Source organism: Corvus cornix, chromosome 1 (genome assembly GCF_000738735.6).
Source record: "Corvus cornix cornix isolate S_Up_H32 chromosome 1, ASM73873v5, whole genome shotgun sequence".
Taxonomy (NCBI): domain Eukaryota; kingdom Metazoa; phylum Chordata; class Aves; order Passeriformes; family Corvidae; genus Corvus; species Corvus cornix.
Genome location: NC_046332.1, coordinates 18,150,488 through 18,177,518, shown reverse-complemented (window position 1 = coordinate 18,177,518; position 27,031 = coordinate 18,150,488). Strand labels below are relative to the sequence as shown.

Below are 27,031 nucleotides of genomic sequence, written 5' to 3'. Positions count from 1 at the left end.
TTTCCATATGCCCAATCTACTTAGATTGGACCATTTTATTTTAAGTATTTAAAACCAGTTCTGAAGGACACCACCCTCCTAGGCTCTAAATACAAAAGCATTAGACTAAGAAAAGTGACTTTCTGAAGTCTGGATGTGAGAAAACTGACAGTGACGTATTTATGTGTCAAAGATGAATAAATACAAGAACTTAAAATTCAAAGCACCAGCAATCTCATACATAATTTTATTTTTTTTTATTAAGGACATAAAAGATTCAAATGTCAGAACTATAATGTCAGAACTGTTTATAATGTCAAGTAATGCATGTTGCATATTCTTTCTCTATTCCATTGATCAACCAGAACCTGGGATAATAATTGTAGATGATGGAGTATATTTCATGTGCAAATGGTCATGGATTTGAAGTGAATTTGGAAGAAAAACACTTTTGTATTGAAGTCTTAATAATGGTTTTGTTCAACCTGCACCAATCCTTGCACTATTTATTTTGCATAATACTAATGTTTCTAACAATAATTAGTGTGATGCCTGCAGGGCATTGTCAGGCAAGGAGAACTTAGTCTTATGATATAATATAGTAATTTTGTTACAGACTTGAGAGAGAATCAATTGTGATAGAACCAGAAAGAATTACAGTTTTCCCTTTGCAGACATTTCATGCCATTCCATTTCAGCTCGTAGAATTAATCTTGTTATTTACAAAGTAACATTGTGTTGTTTTGAGCCTAGTTTCCTAAAAAAAAGAAGAATATGTGATCATGCCATCTGCAAATGCCTTCCCTGCACTCCTGGCTACCACCTTCAGAGATAATTGCAAGCCAGTTTGACAGGAGGTAGAAGTCTCAGAAAGACTCAATTGCTGAAAGCTTTCACCCAGGTATTTGGGCAGGGCAAACAGACCTAAATTAGTCAGGGAAAGGCTGTCTGTTTTGCAGAAGTACAAGTTACCCTATACCTCTTACCTTTTGTCTCATGCAGCCATGGCAAAGAGTTCAGTAAAAACACTGTTTTGCAAAGGAGGACATACAAGTCAAAGGATGCAAATCTCTGGGAGTGCTTACAGAATGATTCGGATTTTGCTATTCTTTGAACTTCTAACTTTGCATTACAAAGATAACAGAATTTAATTCCACCACTTTAATAAAAGGTTAATTTGAAAGAACAGTGGCTGAGCTCTGGAAAAAACATCAAAATATCACATTATTTTAACTTACAAATGTAATAAAATCAAGAGTAGTAGAGAGCTTGTTAAGGAGGATACACATCTTTGGAATATCAAGCTAACTGAGGTGTTTCCCAGAGAACTTAACCCAACTTTGAGTACAGATCAGAGCAAATGTTAGGTTAATACAAAGCAGGCTTTGTTCTTAATTCATGTGGATAGAACCAAGTCCTACCCAAAAGCTTGTGTCCACACTTTAGATAGTAGGTTAAAGAACACATTATTAAAAGAAAAAAATTATTAACTTTGTGTCTTCTAGAAAAGTTGCAGTTTGTGTTATATTCATTATTCTATTGATTAATCTGAACAGAAGAGAATGTGCTGGTTTCAGTTTGGATAGTGGTAATTTTCTTCATAGTAGCTGGTGTGAGGCTGTGTTTTGGATTTGTGACCAAAACAATATTGCTAAAACCAAGAAGTTTTCATTACTGCTGAGAAGCACTTGCACAGTGACAAGTCCTTTTCTGCCTCTCACCCCACCCCACACCGAGTGGGCTGGACATGCACAAGGAGTTGTGAGGGAACAGAGCCAGGACAGCTGACCCCAAGTGACCACAGGGATATCCCATACTATGTGGAGTCACGCTCTGCTGTGTAAGAAGAAGGAGGGGAGGGGATGTTCAAAGTGATGGCATTTGTCTTCTCAAGTCACCCTTATGCTTGATGGATCCGTGCTTTCCGTGGAGATGGCTGAACATCTGCCTGCCTGTGGGAAATGGTGAATTAATTCCTTGCTCTGCTTTGCTTGCGTGCCTCTTCTTTCTGTATTAAACTGTCTTTATCTCAGCCCACAAGTTATCTCACTTTCACTCTTCCAATTCTCTTCCGAATCCCACTAGAGTGGAGTGAGTGAGCAGCTAGCCAGGGTTTGACCACAACATGTTCACAGAACCCAATTAAGTTACTTTTACTGCATCAAATACTTTTTCTATTATATGCAGGCAAAGTTGTTTTTTTTTTCCTGTGTCTTCCACAGTCATTAGCAAGGGAAAGAATAAAGAAAATAAAAGGATATATATGAAGAGTGAAAACTGTTACTCCTGGAGAAGGCTGCTCAGTATTGCCTGGGCAGGCTTTGACAACATCAAGCTCTCTGAATAGATCAAATATTTGTTCTTGAAATGATGACACAGAGACCACCTCCATGACTGGATCCTTCAGACACTGTTTCTCCTCCCGTTCTGTATGACTTTGAGTACGTTGGAAAGGTCAAAACTTTTTGTAATCAATTCCATTAGGTCCTCATCTCTTTCCACACCATTGATAAACTCTTCTAAAGTCAGCTCCCCTAAAAGAAAGTCAGATACTCCTTAGAAACTGAGAAACCAAGCAATCTCTCTAGCCAACACAAGACCATTCATGGGGGATTGAATCCCTTATGAAAGTTGCTGATAGGCAAATGCAGGTAGAGTATTTGCTAATGTTTTCTCACTTTGCATCAGTCAGGTCCTAGAACTCAGACTCACTTGTTTTTCTGTTAAAACAGGTCAAACACAGCTTTCAGTGAAGTCTGAGACAATTGTAAGTGCTCATAAATGTGTGTAAAGGGGCACTAATGAAGCCTGTACCAGGGCTGAATTTAGATGTACTGGCCACTTCTCTCTGAGCTAACTGGAATTTATCTTAGAGCTGGTTTTAACAGAGATTAGGGTGTGCTTTGCTAAGGATTACTGGGCATAGTCCCTGTGTTGACTAGTAGGATTATTTAGAGCCATGATCAGATGTAGGAAAAAAAAAAAAAAAAAGAAAAGAAAAAAGAAAAAAAAAATCAGCTAAGTGGCCATTTAGGGTGTGATTTTTTGGGCTCATATCAAAATCAGCTAATAACTTGGTAGTTCCAAGACAACGATAAAATCTCTTTCATTGAAGAGTAGGGATATTGTTTAGTGTTATTCCTGCTTTTTTCCCTGTCAGCAAAGCCAGTCCTAGGCATGTGTCTGTTTGCATAGTACACAGAAATGTACACAACTCTCTTTCTAGGGGTTATTCCAGTGATGCTGCTTTGAGAAGAGAAATAAAGCTTGGTTTAATAAGAAGAGCCAGATTCTTTCTTCTGAGAATGGTTTAAAGTTTCTTATTAAATTCACAACATGAATGGTTTCTCAGTAAAGTAAGAAATTACAAGGGCCAGGCAAAGAGGAAAATAGCGGGATGAGTTAGGGCCCCAGGGTGCAGGGAGCAGCAATTCAAGTGTGTCTGCTGAATGCCTAGCTGGCTGACTTTTGGCTGGTTTCAGATGTAAGTACTCCTTGTAGGGTTTTTTTTGTGTCTTGGTTTTTGTCCATGGCAGCCTTGGAAACTTCATCTGATATGAAAAAGGAAAATTATCAGCATTCAAAAAATGTGAAAACCACTTTCCTAGCCATGGTCAGTAAAGGTTGCTTTCTGTTTAGTCACTATGTCCTTGCTGCACTGGTGACAGGCTCATATAAAGAGGAAGATCATCATTTGACAGAAGTCCTGGTTCTCAGGCTTCACTGAAAGTACTAAGACCCTCTCCAGGAGCTTGCCTACAGAGCCCTGAGGAAGTTTGTACTCCTTTTTTCAATAACAGTGGCCTTAAATAATCATTCCACAAGCATAGACAGAACAAGCCATCTCTGTACACTTGCATGCATCATCCTGCTTCGGCACTCATCCACTCACTTCCTCTGAACTCTCCTCCTATCCCAGGTACTCCTCTAGTTCCCCTCTCCTTCCCTTTGTATTGCCTTTGATACAGGTCTTTGGGTGAATGAGGTTCCTGGACTCATCATGTGGACATGCTGCACCATTTTCCTGCTCATTCAGGTCAACTGGTTATGGATTGCCTCCTCTTGATCCCAAGCTGTACATTTTGAAGTACCAATAGCCATCTGCAGGCATACAAACCACACTGTAGTTGCCAGATGTTTGTTACACTGCAGCCCAGACTCACTGCTGCTGTGACGGGCCTCAGGTTTCCGTGAGATAATGAAAATAAATTGCAAAACAAACAGGAGATTGTTTGAAGAATTGTTCTTTACAACCCATGGGATTATTTATTGTATATTAATGTAAGGAATGACTTTGCAATTTATTTGTCTGTTTGCACTTTTCTTTAGTAAGCTACAGGAGGTAGCATAGTTGAAGCTAGACTTGGTAAAACTTGGCCCATTCCTCAGGCTGAGCTAGTCCTGTTGCTTTCCAGCAATTTAAAAAACTAAGAAACTATAGGAAACAGTTTGAAAGGGAACTACTGTGAAGATAATCCTGAATATGTGATGCTCTGGCTTTCCCTTGCTAAAATGTATGACACAAAAGTTATTTTTTCAGCTGATGGTCTAGCTCAGATACAATTATTACTTGCAGTAAATGTATGGCCAAAACCGTGAATAATCATAGAATTTGGGCTAGATTTTGACTTTGTTATTTGGACTCCTTTCATAATTTGTCTTCACCCAAAGACTGGGCCAAGGAGGTGGGTCAAAAACATCCTCCACTAGTGCATCCTCCACATGCATCACAAGACCACTGTTCATACTCTGATTATATATAGCAAACAACTTTTTAAAAGAGTAACCTCAATATACTAAATAAGACCATAAAAATGCCCCTCCCTCTGCCAAACTGCTGAAAATTCCTGTCTGTGACCTGACTTCACTCTGTTTTGCTTTCCGAATATTCCTAATTTATCAATGATCACAGCAATTGGTGTAAAACATAGTTGCCGGTGGAAGGAGGATCTTCATGATTGGAAGTATGCAAGGAAGGTGGGGCACATTCATGTGCAACAAGTTTTCAATTGGAAACAACTCTGAAGCAGTGAAATGAAGTTTTCGTTTCCAAATGCAAGTCCAGTTGGCTTAATGTAGTATCTTGAGGAAAAAGCAGGAGCATGTGTCTTAGCATGTGTTGACGGTCAGCCCTCAAGGAATATCCAATATGCTGACCAATCTTTAGAACATGCTGGAGCATATGCAACCATGCATCTTATTTGTTTTTTTAAATTATTTTAAATAGATTATACCAACACAAATATATTACACCCCCACCACCAATCATGCTTTCATTTTGCTGTGCAAACAGAGAACTGGCATTTTGGATGAACAGTGCAAGACCTCTGTTTTAGCCCTTACTGCATGTGATTCCTATGTCAGTTGATTTACACTCCACTGTAAAGCTGAAGTAATAAGGGCAAAGAAGAACAGATTCAGACTTTCAGTTATCTGAACCAGTCAGTCCTTCAGTTGTGTCTTCAAATCCTTTCTTGCAGAGGAGTCCCTGCCAATGCCAGCAAAACCTAGGTCCTTACCGTCATTGTTCACATCTATCTTCTGAAATATCATGTTTGTGAACTCTTCAGCAGTCATGTTGGTGTAGCCATTAATAGCCTGGATAGCCTGAGAGCGGAAACACAGGAAGTTCTTTCAGAGTTTTTTCCATCAAGTTGTGAAAACAATACACTGGCAGCAGCACTACTTGAAATGCAACTCTTTAGTTCACCAACCCTTTCAAAAAATCACTAAATAAACAGCTATTTCAAGTAAATCTTCAGTAATGAGGATTGGAAATTTAATTAACATAACACAGCCTGGAGATTACAGAATAATTTGCATATCTCTGAAGGTCTGAAGAACCATGTGGCATCACTGCTCTGTAATACACTTTAGATTCCACACCAGCATTTTATCTGGCCCTAGAGAGTTCTGTGCCTTCAGAGAGTGCCCTATGGTCTGTGTGATTTAAATGCAGTATTGTTTTTCCCAGCTGAAAGCACATGCAGAGAAAGCCAAAGTCATTTCTATGTTAAGACATGTTTAACTTAGTCATTACAAATAAAGTCAGACCAGCAGTCCTGGAAGTTGAAAGAGTTTACTTGTCCTCCAGAGAAGTTAAGAAAACCAGAAGAATGCCCTCTGCTTTTTTTTTTTTTTTGGTGGCGAAAGGACTCAATATTTGGAGTAAAGGTATAAATGTATGTTTGTGCAAAATTGTATCCCATTGCCTGGGAAAATATGTGTATGTATAAACATGCATATACATTATATAAAGGGCACACTAGAGAATTTGTTTTTCTTCACTTGAATTATCTTGAGGTGAACTGTGTTGTGTAAGATAAGTCACTGAATGTGCCACTTGTTTCTTTTGGTGTCTCTTTCCTAATATTATATTAGACCTCATTATATTTTAAAACAATTTAAGGTATACCTATTCAGCACTGATGTGAAATTCTTGATCGTCACTGTCTTTATTTTGCTTTTCAGCTTTTCATAAAAGTAACCTTAATACACCAAATAAGACCATAAAAATGCCCCCCCCACCAATGCCCAGAATTCTTATCTGTTTCAAAAAGCAGCAAGAATTTTATAAAAATAGTTACATAAACTTTTTTCTATTACTAATTTGTACTTTAGGTACTTTTGGTGTTTTATATGTCTGACCGTCCTGCAGTCTTCAGTAGAAAGTTGTAGCCCTTCCACAGTTAAATTTTTTGCAGTGCTAAGAGTAAAGCAACACTGAAGTATTTGAGTCACTGACTACCACAGAATCCCCTTAAATAGTAAAATACTGGGCACTGAAAGGGTGTATAGTTGTCTGGAAGGAGTTCTGATGATTGATAGTGATATGCTGGTCCATAGTTCGCATAGCTGTAGAGACAGATTTAATTTTAATAGGACTTCTGTGTTTCTAAATTAACGTCTCAGATATGACACATCTTTTTGGACAAGCCCTTGTTTACTGATGCTTATTATAAGCTGGGCACCCCCTAATGGCTGCAAGCCCATTTGTTCTCTTTTAGAGCCCACCATTTTTAATCTAGTCTAGGTCAATGACTTAGGCAGGCTTAAGTTAAAGTTCTTATGCTCCAAAAGAGATGAAAACACACAGAGTTTTAAACTGGTTTTAAAACCAGGTAAGTTGAAAAATAGATCTTCTTTACATTGAAAGGATTTTAATTTTAATTCTCATTTTGGATAAAGCCCCAGACAAAACATAATTGACTCATTGGCTCTGGGTGAAATTAATGAAGAATAGCTGCGAAAGAAAGATTTCATTAGTCTCAAGGAGAAATCTGGGAAGATTCAATCTCTTCTTCTACCTGTAGAAAGCTGCTCTTTAGGTAATAGCTTTATTTGTTGACCCGGTAGCTCCAGTTTTTTTTTAGTTTTTGGCAGCAGCTATTTAAAGTCTCTGACTGTGACTGGCTTGGCACCAGCAGTAATGCAGAATCCAGGAAAAGTACATTCCTTATTTGTTATGACATTAAAACTCTATTTAGGTCTGATGCTCCCTGCAGCAAAACTTTGATCTGTAGTGAGTCCTGTACATTTAGGGAGCAGTATTGAGTCATGTATACTTGTAAGGAAGCCCTAACATACCTCTTGGATGAAAGCAGCTAACGAAGAGCACGTTATTTCATTAGAGAAAGCTGAAAATTATGAAGATCGTTTTAAAGAAAGAATTGCACTTCTTTGGTTTTATGGGTTTGAAGGGGACACATTTTCTGCAAAATTTTGAAAGTCTTTTTATCCAAATGTCACTGCATGATTTAATAGTAAAATTATATTTCCATGATTTCATTTTAAAACAGGGGTTCATGGGTATTTGTAGTAAACAAATCTAAAAGCCTTCAAAAAAGTTAAAATATCATAATATTTTGATGACATCTATATTTTTCTTGCTGCAAGTTCAGTTTGAGAAGCCAGTTTTCCACAACAGACTGGCACATATACTTGTAACCATCTGTTTTATTCATCATGCTGCTACAGTTCTACCCTGCCTCATAGTATAGTTTATCACAGAAATGTCTCTACTGTTTCTGCAGTATTTCACTTTCAGTAAAGTATTTTATCTGTAGAGCCGTGGTTTAAAGTAAAATACTACTTAGATGTGTTCAATAAGGAAGAAACTAATGTCAGGACTGTCACTACTAGCCACTGTTAATTCTGGTTTTACAACTGTAAAAACAACAGATAAAGTACAGACAATCCATTTACAGACATGATGAACCACTGTTTCAGGAGCAATGCACTATATCAAATGCTCTTGCTATTGGTCATAACTTGCTTACCCTGAATATGCTTAATAGTTCCTTTTGTCAATGCATCCGTTTCCATCAGCATCGTACAGCTTGAAATACCATTTCAATTTTTGGTCAATTTTCCCTCGTATAACCAAATTTATTGCAGCTATGAACTCCAAGAAGTCTATAAATCCATCCTAAGAGAGAGAGAAGGAGAGAAAAAATCACACCTATTTAACAACATTGGTTTTCTGTTCTTTCTGGCAATTGCACAGAAACAGGTCATCAAATTCCCTACAATACACATTGATTTATGAAGCACCTTAGCATAGAAATCTCCTGTGGTATTAAAAAAGGATAAAAGGGTGCACTCAACTGGAAGAACTTTAGGAAGAGGTGTTAGGAAAGACATTTTTGTTCTCCCCTGAAATCTGGAGGTAGTGAAGGTGAAGGGCAAATCTGTTCCGAGCAATTGTTATTGACAGTTCTTAAGAGGAAGAGAAACATTTTGTGGCAGACTGCCATGTGAAAAAGAGGAGTCTGAGATACCTGATTTGGTACTAATGAGATATCTACAGTGGAGTTGTTTACATCTATACTGCAGAACTGTGAATGATTTCCAGTGCCACAGAACTGGTCCATATGAGACATCATGTAGTATGATATAATTCATATGAGACATCATGTAGTAAGTGTTTTAAAATTGTAACCAATACTCTGGCATGAGCCCTAAGTACTGTGGTTTATCCAAATAAACGTCAAGTCTCTCTGATGAACATTTTGCATGGGATATAAAGCCTTCAAATCATAAACTAGTCTCTAAATATTGAGGATTGGGGATATTCATCGGGAGAGAGCATTTCGGATTTATTTAATTCATTATTTTCTGACTCCTTCACTCAAGCTACTGATAGAAGCCTGTCAAGGACAGACCTCCATAGTCAGGTTCTTCTGTTTCTGTAAAAATGTGCTTAGGATGGAAGAAATAGTTGCTGAATTTGGAGAATACTTGCTCCAGCTGTTTCTCATGTGCATACAAAAAGAATTAACAGCTGGTAAATTTAGTCTTGTGATCTTTACGTTGATCAGAATCCAATTGCTTGGAAAACCTTGGAAAGACTGTTGTCAGTTTCAGATGGCCTTTGACTGAAAAGAGAAGGTTGGATGAGTATCCAGTAGGTTTAGCATGTTAGTTTTATTGTCATATATCAACACACATCTTGCCAGTTGAGGTTTACAACCAGCAGGCATTAATCAGTCCTCAATATTGTACTTAAGGAAAAGAAGACCTGTCAGGATGCGGTTTGACTCATTGCCAAAATCAGAATCCTGAAATCACTTAGGTTGGAAAAGACCCTTAAAAGTCATCAGGCCCAACACTTAACCCACAACTGCCAAGTCCATCACTAAACTGTGTCCTTAAGTGCCACACCTTACATGTCTTTTGAAGACATCCAGGCACTACCAGTATATTTTTGTGACAAGGAACCAAACATGTGAGCATGCAAAGAATGACGACAATCAGGAATTTATAAGGGCTAGAATATACTGAATTTGAGAGCTCTGCTGACCAACCTTCCATTGAAAAAAAACCAAAATTCCTAAAACCATCCCCACACATCTACCTGCCTAGATTCAGTCACGGCAGTTTGTGGAAGTGAATGTGGGTTCTCAAAGACTGAATATATAATTTTAAATAGGGGTCCATCCTCTTGTTTTTCTTTTCTTCATTCTCTTTTTATATTCCTCACAATTGTGCCCTCATGATGCTGATCTGGGTCAGAGCTCCTGGGAGCCCCCTGTAGTGCTTGTTTTGATTTCTGTGCAAGGCTGATCAGCAGAGTGGCACCTAAGAGATAAATCCAATGTATTCAAACACACTGGGTTCAGCGTTCATCCAGAAATGGTGTGTGCGTAACTTGTGCAGACTGATCATTGCATCACAGACCCTCTGCAGGTTCTCCGGTGGTTGCTTGTTTTACTCAAATTGCAATCACAAGCAAATGCAGCAAAGACACCATTCAACCACTGTTTAAGATTAAGTGAAATTTGACAGTAACTACATATAATTTTCAAACAAAATTAGGCCCAGTATTAAAAGCAGATACTTAACCAAAAATGACATATTGTGCACCACAAACATAATCTTTGTTTTGGCACACTGGCATAAATTTCCATTTTGCAAGTATTATTTCAAGAAGGATCTCATAAAGTATTTTGCTGGAGGGCAAAATGTATTTTGCTGATTACATTTCCATCATCTGAATTGATAAATCTATTAAGAATGTAGTTAAATGCATTTCACATTGCTGCTTTTTTACTGCATTTCATACTGCTTATTGCAACTACAGATTAATTATAGGATTGTCAGATGCCCATGGCCAGATTAATTTTCTTTTTTCTCCCTTACATTTCACTCGGGATTTTGGAAAATATTATTTTGTTTGCTTTCTTTCTACATCTTGGTGTCACTATGGTTGCTCTGACAAAACATCAGAAGTTTGGACAATGTAATAACCAGCCTAATGTGTTTGGGTATGTAATTCTGATCTGGTGGATTATATGGCCTATCTCAAACAGGAAAGGACTGAAGGCCAGGGCCAAAAAAACTTGCACCTCTGAAAAACACCTGGGAGAAATTGTGATTGTCAGGAAAGCCCTTGCCAATTTCTGCAGTTGTGCAAAAACTACTGGTGACAGGGTAGCCAGCAGCCAGTTTCTATTTCTCAGGAACAGAAATACTGAGAAGGTAGACATGTTTGTCTACTTGATGTGGAACCAGAAGCATTTCATAAAAGCACTGATGAGAAATGTACTGTTTTCCTTTCTACACCAAAACCCATACATTGTAGGTAAAAAAGAAAACATTAATGGAATGCAGAATGCTACAGGGATCTTGTTGCACATACACAGAATTTTCTGAGATAAATAGAAATACTGCACTTTTTATAGTAGCATCTCAAAACACTACATTAAACAATGAAAAACATCATAACAGTAACCTGTGAAGATCATCCTGTGGTTCTGTGAGTACACCAAATAATGCAATAAATGTGTTATGAGGTTATTAAAAGAATACTGCTGTGCTGATTTACCCATCTGCTGCTCTATAATCATTCTCAATACAAGTATCTAGGTAGGTCTTTATGTGTCTCTGGGCTCTGTAAAACACCTCTCTGCAGCATGCACAGTAACGTATCTGTTGTCTGTTAGGAAGTCATTAATTCACAAAGGACTACCAGAAGAATAATAAAATAAATTTTAAAAAAATGCCTAACATAATAAGCAGAGCTGATTACCAGTGGCGGAAGATATAAATTATTTACTTTTGTTGTTTTACTCTGTAATTGTCAAAAGGCATAGCTGTAATATTTTTATTAAATGGAATTAATGCCAATGAAACCTGCTTATTCATCAGCTTAGGATACAGGACAAATTTGGGTGATGGACAGATTGTTCTGTGTGAAGGTTTCTTTTCCATGTCTGTATGGTGCTGGCTCTGCCTTTCTTGTCTGCAGCACATTGCCATGGGCACCTGTAGGGATGGTGAAGTCCTGCACCCTCCCCTGCCCAAGTGAACAGAGGCACATGAAGTCAGTTCACAGGGTACCCTTCTGGATATGGTGTGAAACAGAGGGATAGAAATCTCCCAATGTAGTTATGAGGAGTGGGCTGGAGAGATACCAAATGGATTCAAAATTTCTTTTACATGCCCCATACTCATCTGTACTTTTATAGATAGTAGGCTTAATAAAAAAGTATTTTTTAAAAATGTATTTTTATTCTTTTAACAGCTTGTCTGAATGAACTAGAAGCTTAAGGACACATTAGGGGCATGCATCTGTTTGTGCCCTTTGATGTTGTGCTTTTGTAACTTGTTTTTGCCTTCGCTGATGAGTGATTTTTTTAAGTCACTTGCAACAGATTGATTCACACAACAAAGACAAAAGGAGGCTCCAAAATTGGAAGGAGAGCTTGATGATGGTATGAAATTGGTCCTCAGGGCACTACCAACTGTGACTGTCTAGGGCCCAGAGCCCATTTCAGTTTTTCATTAGCTACTGGATCTCCTGAGGAAAAAGGAATTTATTTTTGTCTTTTTCTGAGAGGTTTTTGCTTCAGGCTGTCAGTCTACGTGCCTTTGCTGCAGGCTGCTCACCATTATTTGGTGAGGACAGAGTGTGTGTCCCCTGGGGCAAAGCTGGGCAATGAGGGATTGCCACATTATACAACGGCCATTAATACCCCAGCCCTGGAGCTGTAGGAGGGCATTACCCTTTGGTTCCCAGAACAGCACTGCTAATCTTCACAGATCCTTAAAAACCTCTTAGGACTTCAAAATATAGAGATTTTTAAAAAGCGACTTGTCAGCTATGAATACACACCTGATCTGAAACAGCATGGTTATCCAAGGTTGTGCCAGGGTGATCTGAACTTGGTGTTTCGGCTGCCTAACTCTTCCCTGAGAGTGATTTCCTGGCACTGACAATGCTACAGGGATAGCGAGCCATCTCCCACCACACGCTGTGGCCACGCATGTGGAAAGGGACAGTTTCTGTCCCTGAAAAACCCTATGGTGAGTGAACTCATTGTCTTCCTTGGACCACTGTGGGCTCTACCAGGAGTCTATACACAATAAACAGTGTCTTGTTTCCAAAATTTGCTCCTGAAAAATCTCTAAACTCTATCTGACAGCAGAGGAATAGCTCAAATTGTTTGTCGGGATTAATGTGTGCAAACATAGGTGGTCCAGGTATTTCAAACCTAGGGCTTAGGTCATTAAGCCACCTCCCTTCCCAACCGCCTGTCTTTCAGAATAGTCCTTAAACCTCTTAAAGCAGAGGGAGGAGGCATGGGTCGAACAGCTCAGAATAACTGTGAAATTTATATCTAATCCTGTGTGCTTCTTTCTTTCTCTCTGGCCTTGATTTCAAATATAGCACTGCTTTATCTGCCCTCAGAAGCCTAAAGGAGGATTCAATTCACTCCATTTAATCTTCCCCCATTTCATGGAATCAGAGAATAATAGAATCATGTAGGTTGGAAAAGGCCTCAAAGATCATCAAGTCCAACCATCCTTGGTTTGTTTTTGCTTCTGAGTACTTTCAGCTGTTCCTCAAAGGTTGCATATACATTATTGAAGAAATAAAGAGCTACTTGTAACTCTGTTATTTTGATACATCCCTAGGATCCAATATTAGAGTTTGGGCTTGGACAGAGCTGCAGATACCCTGCAGGCTACAGCCCGACTCACAAGTTTCATAAGTAAACAGAGCTGGCATTTGTCATGGGGCAGGGGAGACCTCAGCAAGCTAAGATTATTAAGTAAGGATGAAGAACAAAGCAGGAAATTAGGAGCTGCAGATTGTTAAGGGGTTTTGTAATCATTGCGTTCTCACTGTTACATAAAGAGATGAGGCTGTATTGACCAGATTGTTACACAAGGTTCTGCTTTGCCCAGATGAAGAGGATCTGCGAGGTTTGGGGACTTAGAAATTACCAGGACCTTTGTGTTGGAGGAGTTGGAAATGCAGAGCCAGCTATGTGTCCCGGCTCTCAGACTTGGAGACTACCCGGGTAAAACCTGGTGAAATCCAAAATATTAAGATGATGAACAATTTTATTTCTTTAAAGTTAACAACTACCCCCTAACTCCCTGCCATCATTGACAATTTTCTTTCAAGATTACTGCAGAAGACAGGGAAGTCACCAAGGCATCAGGCTGGCCCCTCTACCCAGGAAGGCTGTACTGAAAAGACCTAGCCTTCTGCCCTCTGCCATCCTCTCCTGGATGCTGGGGTTTACCTTTCTGCACTTCTAATTTTGAGCCTTTGCCTGTGCTTTAGGATCATCTTTCTCAACTTAAAGCAGTAGGCAAGAAGGAAAAATACTAAAAACACAGCCATGACAACATAACACATTTTCCAGCAAATTCCTTGCTAATAATTCTAGCAAAATTATCTTGTTTGACAAATCCAAAACCATAGCAGGACAAACCTCCAGGAAAAGTTGGCTTGGTTTGAAAGACAGGTGTCTGTCAAGGAAGGCAGGAAAAAATATGACCCACTTCCGTCTGAATTATTATAACTTCAAATTACGGGGCTTTCAGGCAGATATATGGGAAAGGAAGAAGAGTTCTTTACTAGTACATATATGTATAACAAGGCAAACAAACAAACAACACAACCACCGGCAGCAAACAACAAACAGAACCAGGAGCCCAGTGCCAGCCTCTCTCGGCTGTTGGGCCCTTTCCCCCTCGGTGCAGTTCCGCTCACAGCCGGCAGGGGGCGCTGGTGGCTCCCGGCCGGGCAGGGCTGGTGCGATGGTTCCCCGCGCCTGCAGGGGGCGCTGTGGCGCGAGCTCAGACATGTCTCCCTCACGTGGTCTAAAACTTTTAGATCATAACTCAGAACTCATAACGTTAAATCCTACAGTCAAGAATTCAACTGTACTTGCATTAAGCAAGTGATGATTTTAATGATAATGTGGGCTTTTAGTTGGTAATGACACTTTGTTGTAGCATAAGTTTGTACTATCACAACAGTGTTGGCTTCAGACCCTCTGTAACTTCAGCTCCAGAATCCCAGTGGTCGACTCTGAGTCTCACCAGGCACCTTCTGCCAAAGGCTCCAGGACAGACCCTTGTTCCCCAGCTGCAGAGTAGAGCACGTTCTTCACCTCCAGTCCTGTCCTGACTGGGCCAAGGGCTACCACATGAGCCATCTCCTGCATGATCTGGGTGAAGGCTTGCTGCTGTTCAGGACCCCAGTGGAAATCGTTCTTGCGGGTGACCAGGTAGAAAGGGCTCACGATCTGGCTGTACTCAGGAATGTGCATTCTCCAAAAACCTATGGTGCCTAGGAAAGTTTGTGTGTCCTTTTTGCTGGTTGGCGGGAACATTATGGCGATCTTACTGATGACCTTGATGGGAATCTGATGCCATCTGTCTTGCCACTTTACCCCCAGGAACTGGATATCTCAGGCAGGCCCCTTGATTTTGCTCTTCTTGATGGCGAAGCTGGCTTCCAGGAGAATTTGGATGATCTTCTCTCTTTTCTCAAATACTTCCGTTATCGTGTTCCTCCACACAATGATGTCATCAATGTATTGCAGATGTTCTGGAGCCTCACCCTTTTCTAGTGCAGTCTGGATCAGTCCATGACAGATGGTGGGACTGTGCTTCCACCCCTGGGGCAGTTGGTTCCAGATGTACTGCACTCCCCTCCAGGTGAAGGCAAACTGAGGCCTGCACTCTGCTGCCAGAGGAATGGAGAAAAATGCATTGGCAATATCAATAGTGGCGTACCACTTCGCTGCTTTGGACTCCAGCTCGTACTGGAGCTCCAACATGTCCGGCACAGCAGCGCTCAGCAGTGGAGTCACTTCATTCAAGGCACGATAGTCCACAGTCAATCTCCATTCCCTGTCAGACTTGCGCACAGGCCAGATGGGGCTGTTGAAGGGTGAGTGGGTCTTGCTGACCACCCCTTGGCTCTCCAGCTCACGGATCATCTTGTGGATGGGGATCACAGCATCTCGATTTGTCCGATACTGCCGGCGGTGCACTGTCGAGGTGGCAATTGGCACTCGTTGCTGTTCCACCTTCAGTAGCCCAACTGCAGAAGGATTCCCAGATAGTCCAGGCAGGGTGTTCAATTGCCTAATGCCCTCTGCCTCCACAGCAGCTATTCCAAAAGCTCACCTGAGTCCTTTTGGGAAATAGCTGCTCCAGAGGAAATCTATGCCCAGAATACACGGGGCCTCTGGACCAGTCACAATCAGATGTTTCTGCCACTCCTTCCCAGTCAGGCTCACCTCAGCTTCCAACAGGGTCAACTGCTGGGACCCCCGTGTCACCCCAGCAATAGAAACAGGTTCTGCCCCCACATGTCCTGATGGCATTAGGGTATACTGCGCACCAGTATCTACCAAGGCTTCATATTTTTGTGGCTCTGATGTGCCAGGCCATCAGATCCACACCGTCCAAAAGATGTGATTTTCCCATGCCTCTACCTGGCTAGAGGCAGGGCCCCTCTAGCCCGGGTTATAATTTCCTCCCCAGGCATACATACTAGAGGTTCCTTCAAGGGGATCTGACATATCATCTTCCCTTCTGTAATACCTGGCAGCTTGGTCACGGGAGGCTGAGGCTACCTTCACTTTGGCAGAACTCCCTCGGTTAGTGTTTTCCTCCTTGATTTTGTGCACCTGTGCTGCCAGGACAGAAGTGGGTTTCCCATCCCACCTTCTCATGTCTTCCCCATGGTCCCACAGAAAGAACCACAGGTCAGCTCATGGGGTGTACCCCCTCTCCCAAGCTGGGGGATATCAGGCTCTGACGTTGGGGCCTGTGGCTTGCAGTGGTGCCACACTGTTCTTCCTCGCCTCCTCCCTCACCTCCCTAATCTCCTCTTCAAACTCCTCCTTGAGGTCCTTAACCACAGCAGAGACATGGGCCTGCATCGGGCCATTAACCATACTCTCATAGTACCTGAGCCTGTTGGTGATGGAACCCACTGTCTTGCGGTTGTCCTCAGCATTAATCATTGCAATGATGGTGGTGTACTGGGATGGCCCTAGCTTTGCCAGGTTCCACGACATCTGCCCCGTGCACCTGACCTTGCTGGGGTCATTATCATGCTGTCTGTCCCTCCCAAAGAATACCTCTAATACTGCTACCTCTCTTAGCTGTTGGATCCTTTCCTCAATGGTCTTCCAGGGCATTCTATGATGGTGATCCTGCATTCTGTGTTTGTGAACAAACGTCTCTCTTACACCTGTTAAAAGTCGCTCCCAGAAAGAAAGGGGGCCTAGCTCCCTCACAAACACCTGATCAATACCCGCATCCTGGGTCAGGAACCCCAAATACCTTGCCCCACCAGTATCCAGTTGCACACCTGTGCCCATAAGGTCCCAAACCCAAAGCAGCCAGGTTGTATAAGCCTCTCGCCTCCATTGCACAATGTCTTTTTGCAGATTGTGGAGACTGTCGTACGACAGGGACTCAGCGATGATTTCAGGCTCTGGCCCCCCTGCTGGTTCCCCAGGGTCCCCATCATCATTAACTGGGCATACTGATTTGGTCTTACACTTCCTCCTCTGCAGAGGAGTGACTGCTGCTGGGTGTGGGTCACTACTGGAGAATTATGTTTGGTCTAAAACTTTTAGATCATAACTCAGAAATCATAATGTTAAATCCTACAGTCAAGAATTCAACTGTACTTGCATTAAGCAAGTGATGATTTTAATGATGATGTAGGCTTTTAGTTGGTAATGACCCATTATTATAGCATAAGTTTGTAATATCACAGCAGTGTGTCCTGTGCAAACCACTAGAAAACAAAACTAAGATTATGAAATTGCACCAATAACTGTGGGAAGTACTTATAATATTACAGAATCCTTTTTTTTTGGAACCAATATATACAATTGAATGTAAAAATTTGGGAGGTAGTTTAGAATGAGAAAAAAGGCATTCTTTAGTATAGTCTGTAAATAAATAGAGTAGTATTTGCAAACAGGTGAAATATTTATAGAACATGGAATTTTTTATCAGGGCACTGCACCTTTCAAAGGCACTTATGCATACTGAGAAAAATTAGGTAACTAACACTGCCTTGAACACAGCAAAGCATAATTTAACCTCCATATTTACAGTAATCAGGGTAGTTACTTTACATTTGAGATAATTTTATGCAACATTACTCCAAATTAAGGAGAAGCAAATGATTTGGCTTTGTTGCTTTTGTTGGATTGTGTCTGAAACTAATGGGAACAGGATTTTTATATGTTACCTTCAAAAAGTCCAAATATATCAGGAAGTAACAGCTGTAGATTTTTTTTCTTCTGACAGAAGAATACTTGCTGTCTAAGACATATCTAGAGCCTTATTTTCTTCTAGCCCTTGGTTTAGAAGCTGATTAGTTTTTTGACATACAGGCTTTTATTTCTGACTACAATGTGATCGCAATGACTGTCAGAAAAATAAAATAAGTTTTCTCGGCTTTTCTTGTTGTGGAGACATTTATGAGAGTAACAAAGCCTTCAAAATCAGAAAAAAAGCAAGTGTTAGACTTCTCTGGGCAAAGTAGAAGTGCTAGCTACATGTGCTGAGCCAATACAAGAACCATGGAAAAGGGATAACGTAAAATATCCTGCCTCAATACAATATCAGTTTATATGGTTCTTGGCCCCACAGTGTAATGCAGATGTTTCTGCTGCAATCTTGTTGCCTTGGCTAAGCTGGTTGGTTAGAATAGGCTAAGAAAAATGTCCAAGGAGTCGTTTCAGGCTGAAGACATCCCTAAAGTTATGTGTGTTGGTGAACTTATGTTTGCACAACTATTCAGAGACTTACGACACAAAAGAGGAGTAGTTCAGGAAAGCTTGGGAAAATATTTCTCCGATTATCATCCTTACTATCTATTAACTATTTAATTCAATTTTATTGTGTCAGCTTTGGTAAAGCTTGCAAACATGTACGGATGCAGCAAACGGGCTAAGTGACTCCTTAGGCAGCCTGACAATTCATACCACAGCTGCTATTCCCAAGACTGTCAACAGAGCAAGACAGTCTGGGAAAGGAAGGCCAATTTAAGATTATATTTTCCAGGAAAGGGGACTCAGCAAAGATGTCCTGAGCCATTATAGTTAATCCCACAAGAAGTGGAAATAATTGAGATTTAGGTTCCAGGTAGTTTTTGAAGCATTGCTCTCTAGCACCCATTTTTTTTTCATCCTTTAAGAGCTCTTCATACCCTCTGTGATCATGTGGAAGGCAGCTAACACACCGTGCTGGGTAACAATTGCTCAGCTGGGCCCTGCTGTCTTTAACAAAATTATATCTCCACTAGAATCTCTAGACTAGTTGCTTCATAGAGATGAAAATAATATTCCTCTCTCTCTCACAATTCTTAAGGTGGAAAAAGTAGAAGGAAAAAAACAACTGAAAGTCAAATGAAGAATAAATTACAATAATCAGCAAAAGATCTCTGAAAAATATGGCATCTTTCTTTGGACATTTGTACGCTTTTCATGGAATATAAGGTGCAACCACTTCATGGCCAAATGAGTCTCATTTGCTTTTACTACAATACCAAAGATGTTGTACTTGGCTAACCACATTCATGTCCATATAACCAAAAGAAGATAACATCTATTTATATCCAGAACATAAAATCAGATGCTGAAAAGACTACATGAAAATTTGAATTAAAGACACAGAAACACAGTGGGGAAGGAGCTAGGATTGGAAAAAAAGAAAAGGTGGTCTTCCTCCCAACACTTATCAGGTTTGTTCAAAGTACAAGAAGTGAAGGGAATCCGTTACTCTTCAGGAAAAAAAGAAATGGGAAAAAGAAAAAAAAAAGATTTAACTTGAGATTTAGTTTACATTGCTATGTAGTCATCCCTACATGCAACAAAGTTCTATTGAAGTAACATATTTTTGCATTTCTTATTATCTGTTCTACATCAAACATCCTTTTAAAACTTTCTTCTTTATATTTTAAATGGATTCATTTTAAAATCTTTTTTTTATCATTCTAATTTGCATAATGATGTCAGATGAACTCTATCAAAGAACTACTTTACATTTTAAATGAAAAATACAAAGTAGAAAAATGATTAAAGGTTGACATCAGCTGGTGGCTCCTTATCTAAAGATTTCTAAAACTGCTGTAGAGTGTCTGTCTTTGTGCATCTACCAACTTTATCTCTGCATAAGAAGTGTAGTAGGAAATAGTGTTCTCTGATGTGGTCTGTCCAATGCTTTATAAATTTTAACAGAAAATCCTTGAATTTGTGTAATTTTCCTTCAGTGCCAATTCCTATTAATCTTCTTTACTCTTCACAGTAATCCTACCTTTTAAAATCCAATTTTCTTACAAAGCAACAGACACTTATTCCTGTAGCTAGTTTCAATTAATGCCAAAAGAAGCAGTAAGAGACCTACAACAGCAGCATCCCATTTTCAGTACACTGCTTCACATATGCAAATGGCTATGCAAATTTTGTCCTGCAGAGGTCATAAGAACCCAATCAATCAATCAATGTGTTTGATTTTCATTTTTAGTGGTGTCAAAAGCTATCTGAAAACTAGCAGGAAATGAATGACAGTGATCTGGGTTTCTGATTTAAAGAAAGAAAATATTTTAGAATAAGTATTAAATAGTAGCAGTGATAACTGTAGAATTTTTCCTTATTTTTGCCTAGAGCAAATAACACTTCCAATGTATTATGGATACACCAGATATTATTTTTCTATTTCCATATTTCTAGATATGTTTTCTCCTTTAACATCTGTGAAACCTCGTTTTGACAGATATAACAGCACTGAAGTATGATACATAGTCTCCCTGAAAACCAAATATACATCAGTATACTTGGCAACTACTGAGATATTTTAGGTGAACATAACTATTTCCTCTCTAAAATTCATCATTAGGATGCATGGACTAGTACTGCCAGTTATGTGTGGACTGAGATGCAGGGGGAGGAAAAAAAGTAGGAAGAATTAAATGTATTTGTACGTGCTTGCAGATTTATAATTTTTGTATTACAAATAGCTTAAGGGCGAAGAAGACTGAGATAATTTTTCCCTAAGAGGGGACTCTTCAAGTCTAAGAAAGGGAATACTTAAAAAAATTAACTTGGTTGCACTTATATTTTAATAAACACATTATTTTTGGAAGTTTTCATTGGGAAGCTGTGACAAAAGATAAACCTTCCACTTATTATCCTGCCAATGTCATTATATAAGTAATGCTTACAAGTGTTAATGTATGAGTCATCAATAAAACGTTTCCTGAAATGCTACCTTCTGCACTCCTTGTGATAATCTCAAGGAAAGTGAACTTTGCAATTACAGTTCCAAACATTCAGCATCTTTATTTTTCAATGCTGTTAAGAATGATGAAGAACAGCTTTCAAACTTCACTAGCATATTTATTTGCTTGCTTGTTTGTATGTTTAATTATTAGCAAAGCATCCCACAGCGGGCAAGGAAGGGCTGAAAATCTTCACATTATAGCCCCTGTTTTTAAGGAACTTAAAAAAATTAAAAAGATGACTCTGTTCTTGGTGTATAAGGTCATTTAATTATGAAACCACTGGTAGTCTGCACAAGAGACACACTAGAAAGGGTTAGTGCTTATTTAGTATGTTTCTGAGAAGAAAGCTTTTCAGACACAGCCTTGGTCGCTAACCTCACACAGAAACAGGCCCTGCCTGGAAATGGCCTTTGTGCATTGAACAGGTGCACTCTGTTGAGCTGGAGTCACGAATACCTGTACAGTGCTGATAGGCGTACCTGTACCTCACAGGTGTAACTTACCTTACAGGTGTACCTGTACCTTACAGGTGTATCTGTACCTTACAGGTGTATCTGTACCTTACAGATGTACGTTACCTTACAGGTGTACCTGTACCTTATAGATGTACCCGTACCTTACAGATGTACCTGTGCCTTGCAGGTGTACATTACCTCAGGTATCCCTTACTTTATAGGTGTACCCGTACCTTACAGGTGTACCTGTTACGATACAGGTGTACCTTACCTTATAGCTGTATCCATACACACATTAGCATGTCAGATAACTGAGCCCAAGAAGCCAAACAGCCACAGCACCATTGCCTCTTTGGCATGAAATGTTCTGCCTGCTGCCGGGACCAGAGGAGACCTCAATCTCCACATGGCATTAAATTGGTCTGTGAAGATGTCCCCTTCCCTGTCATACGTCCACTGGCCATAGTGACTTCCATGAGTGGGGAGCTGAACTACTTTATTATGTCCAACTTAAAGAAAGGCAGGGAATGATAAGGTTTGGTTTGCAACTGAATTCCTGTTGGTATTTATATGGATGACTTGAGTGAAATGAGTTTTGACTGGGCTTTCAATCTATCACAAGTTCTCAAAAAAAAACTTACCATGCTGCTATTATTCCTTTTTAACTATTTTCAGTTTACTAGAAATTTGGGGTTTTTACTGGAAATCCTAAGAGGGAGCAGGGTGTTTGTAACAGGCTTCAGCTGGAAGCAGCAAAGGCAATGAGAAGGTGAAATGCAATTCACAACTGTAATTACATCCCTTCACCACAGTCCCACTGGCAGCCTATGAGGTTAGTATTCCACACCTTACATGCTAGAGGTTTTAAACTGGGTACACATGAAACACAGAGGGGAAAGTCTATTTCACCTTTCAAGAGTGTTTTATCATCTGGTTATATACCTGCAACCGTGGATGTCCTCAGATTAACTTGAGGCATTAGGCTGCTATAATTGGAATTGTAGATTACTCACAGGACTAACTCTTTAGCAGAGCTTTCTGAGAAGATTCCTATTTTGAGAAAACGGAAGCCTACATGTGAAAAATATATTTTATGCTTAGAAGACCGTATTAGATGACTCAAGTTTTCCATAATGAGTTTCTCTAGATTTAGATCAACTGTAAAATAGTCCCTAAACTATATGGTTTTTAAAAGCTTCAGCAATAGAAGTCATAACAATTTTAAACTGTAAAAGTCCACTATTAAACCATGGTTAGAGCAGGAAAAAATCAGGTCATAAAAGTCAGCTGGGGGAAGCATGGGAGAAGGTTCAAGTTTGCCAACCATCTAATTATAACAGCACTTCTGTATGAAGGGTACTTTTAAGAGAAAGGAAATAATTTCCATCAAGAAGTTTTGTATACTCTGCCACTCACTGGGATAATGACCCCTTTATTAGAAAGCAAAATCCAGAAACAAATGCAGTAGAAAAGGAAACAAAATTTTGATCTTCATACCTCAGAAGCTGTTAAAGTACTGAAGGAACTGAATGCAATCAAAAATGACCAGATTATTTCTGAATTTGTGCATTATGCACTTGCATCCATTAATTTCTGTGGCTTGGAGATGAAAGATTCTCATCTGTTTAATACAGCAGAGTGCCTAAATGTTCTGCATAATGTCACAGGCCCCTTTTTTGTACAATAATAGTTGCCATTTCAGAGCCCACAGTGTGATACCCTCAGTCAGCCATCCATTGGCCACTCTTCACGCATTGGTACTTAACTAAAAACTTCTCTGGATCAAATCCTACATTTTTTGCCAAAAATCCTGGGGTAGAGAAAAATCTGTAGAAAGGTTATAGAACAAAAAGTGAGTATACGGAATAAAGAGATCCTCCTATTTTATCTCATCAACAACATGCAACAGTCTTTTTTTCCTGCCCTAAGAAGCTGTCTGTTGCCACTTTATTCTCATCTTAATCACATAAAAAACATCACAGCAATGTACTTGAAATGCGTTTGATTGATGCTACTTGTTTCTAAAAGTATTCCTTAAACATAGTGGCCATTTGTCTTGGTAATAAATGAAAAAAAATTCAAATTTATGAAAACAGAGTGCCTTTAACAATGCGAGGAAAAGAAAAGGAATACAATCATTATACTGAATAGAGATTAAAATACGGCAAATCTGTAAAGCTCTGTAAAAAGTTGCCATGGGCACAGGAGCTAAATCTTGCATCTTACATCTTAAATTGCTCCTTCCCATTTTTTTCTGAATAAAAATATCTGTTGGTCTAGAATATGCCAGTGTTAGTTTCATTTGCCTGACATCCTTCCCTAGCAAGGTTGATCTTCTCAATATCTAACATACCTTTACAAATGCTCACAGGCTATTGATCAGCATAGATTTCTGAGCTTTGCTGCACTCTGGCTTGATTCCCAGATGCTCTATTGTTTAATACCTATTGCTCTACTCTGTTTTCTTGGGACTTTATTTCCTCATTTTTCTTTTAGCTTGGGAACTGATCTAAAGGTTGGGATGTCCTTGCTGTAACCACAGTTCAACTCCACATTACATGGAAAGCTGGAATTTTCAGTAAAACTAGTTATGAAACACCTGAAAAAAAGGGATATCTGTAGGGACTGGTAGAGGTGTCATACTAAGACACCATCTGGACATATATGGCCTTCTCTGACAAAGGGACTGCATTCCAACCACCCAGTTTGTTTAACCAAACAGGTCACCCCTCATTGGTCTGGTATCTGTGACCCCAAGAATTATAAAATACAGACAAGGGAGAAGGAAGTGGGGGGGAATGCTTTCTCCTGTCTTGACTTTACAGCCATACCCTGCAGTCCCCCAAGGATGTGTTCCTGAAAGTTGTGATGGTCAGCAATATGATGGGCAATGAAGCGGTTTTCCTGCAAGACTGACTTCCTGGTCATTACCCTGCTTTCCCATTCTTTAGCCTGTGTTGATCTTAGCTCATCTGAGGAAGACAAGGATGAAGACAAAAGTTCAGAAAGATGCAGCAAAAAAGTTCCTGATAAAAGAGGGAGTTCAGTCACAGAGATGAGGCAGCTGAGATCTTTGAGGATGGTGATTCTGAAAGCTGTGCTGAAAAGGCAGTGTGTTCTCCAGCTGACAATCCTGGTGCAGCTCTTCATGCCTCTCTGTTCTTGATGCTATACATACAGCCCATCTACATTTAAAACGCGTATTAAGTCCCTCCAAGCATCTATCCTCTACTTCTCATGAAAGCAGTTGCTTTAATATCTGGCAGCTTAACCACTTCATGTACAGGTGATGAACAGCCTGCAGAGCAGGGTGACACAACTCTGTAACACCAGATAGAGAAGCACCAAATAACCGATGGTTCCTATTTTAAGTCTTTGGCCATTGCCACAGCAAAGAGTGAGCAAATGCTCTTTCTGTAACCTGCTTTGATTCCACTCTCCTCACTTTTACATTAATCCACAATCTGAAGGTCTCAACAAATCTGAAGGTTTCATGGTACTGCAGAGTGTGTGCCCCAGGCCACACAGCATCACAATGAGTGGAGGGCTCAAGGTGGCCAGCTCCAGGACCTTACAAGCATGAGGCGGTGCTCAAGACAGACCTAGAAAAGGGTGCTACACAGAAGTACCAGATGACTGTGTGTTCAGCCTTGTCTGTACTACTAAGGAAAATATATCTTGTCTGTCTGGGAGCCAGCTACATTACAGAGAGCTGATTGCAATCATAAGCAGTTATTGCAGTAGAAAGGAGGGTAAATTAGAAGTGTAGCCTGGAGAAACTGCTTGACCATTCAGTAGTATTTGGTCTTGTGACTTGTACACTGCATGTGAACTGATCATCTGAGTTGTTTTCCCCTCTGCCACACATTCAATATAGTATTCTGAGAAAATAAATTTAAATCCATTTATATACACTGCCCTTCATCTTCAGTTAAGTACGGACCGTATTTCCCCTTTGTCTAACATTGTTGTAAGAACTTATTAACTTTGAGCACACCAACATTTTCATATGCTTATATACAAGCACAGGATAAGCAACAAATAGAAGAATAACCAGTGAACTGGAAATTACACCTCTTTTTAAGAATTGCTTCTTGACTTTTTTTTAAGTGCTCTAGAAGGTACTAACAAAAATCCTAATGCAAACCCTCAAAGCACAGTCCCACTTCTTTACCTCTAGTGCACCTTTATGGCAAACCTGTCCACAAGAGCAGTTTTGGGAGCATAGCACAAAGAAGAGCCTGCAGGCTACAACTCACTAACAAAGCAGTTGTATGAGATTAAAAAAAATAAAGAAAAGAAGGTTTACCTGATTCAGATCAAAGATATCAAACACTCGTTTAATGTATAGGTCTCCCTCTGGATCCAGCCCTTGAAGGCCCAAAAGCTTCTTGAATTCGTGCAGACTAAGCAGCCCAGACGGACATTCTCTCATAAATTTGCTGTAATAATGGTGCATCTCTGCAGGGGCATCTTGCAAGGGTGATGATTCTTGGGAGCCCATGTTGTTACACAGTAAGCGTCCCTTTTAGTCTGTTCACATTTCTATCTCCCAGGTTCAAAGTCTTGCTCATAACAACCACTCGGGTTAATATGGCTTTTAAATGGCCATGTTAAACATCTTACACGTAAGTCTCTATTTTTATTTAGTGCCTATCTCTACTCATGAGATTACCTTTAATGCCCATGTCTAAAATAGAAGGGATTTCAAATTGTGGCTAAAGTAGAAGCAAAGAGCACCATAGTCAAATTATAGTTCATCACTCTCCCACTGACTACAAACATATCTGTTACAAAAAGAGGATATTCTAAAAGTGATTGATTTTGAATTATATACAACCCATTAGCAACACATAAGAGTCTAATCCTGGAATAGCTGTAAGGAATAGCTATAATTTTTGCGGCAAATAAGGATGGAAAAGGTTGTCAGTGCAAACAGAAATGACTATTATTACATCCTCTTTGCTGTAAGTGGATTAAGCCTTTCTAAAAATTGAGCCCTTTGGACTCCTCCTTGATGTACTTTTTATCATAAATATGCTGTGTGGGATCTTGTATTTGTGTGCAAATCGCATCCTATTTCTTCCCTCTCAGCATGGGTTTCCAGATATAACATACAGTTTTGGTCATCAGCCTTGTCACAGAACTTGACTGAAAGAGGAATCTTTTACAGTAACTTCCTTAAGAGGAATCGACTTAGTCTGGTAAATAAATTAAAAACAGGTTTGCTATTGGTCAGTGCTGTAGTCCTGCTTTTTATTTTACAGCTTTCAGGAGCTGAATTCCTTCTTCCTTCATAAGCTCAGGGAAGGGGTTAGGTATCAGTAATACTTCTGTACTGATTAGTACAGAAGTCCTTTTCTACAAGGAGATGAGTGGCTCAGGAGCCTTACTATAGGACAAAGAAATGTGGAGCTATAAATATCAGTGTAAACATATAGGATTTTAGTGACTCAGAAACAAGGCACTGCCATTCATCCTTTTCATTTATAATCACACAGTGGAGTTAAAGAGCACAGTCCTGTGAGGTGGT

The 27,031-nt window shown here is 39.8% G+C and overlaps 1 protein-coding gene across 1 annotated transcript; it reads right to left on the bottom strand.

Moving 5' to 3' along the window:
• On the bottom strand, positions 1–26,084 carry GUCA1C (guanylate cyclase activator 1C). Its single transcript, XM_010395842.3, is given in 5 exon segments — positions 1–2,513; positions 5,499–5,586; positions 8,259–8,281; positions 8,284–8,407; positions 25,808–26,084. Coding segments are annotated over 5 exon segments (561 nt in total). The 5' UTR covers positions 26,003–26,084; the 3' UTR covers positions 1–2,382.
• Positions 26,085–27,031: the final 947 nt, after the last annotated feature.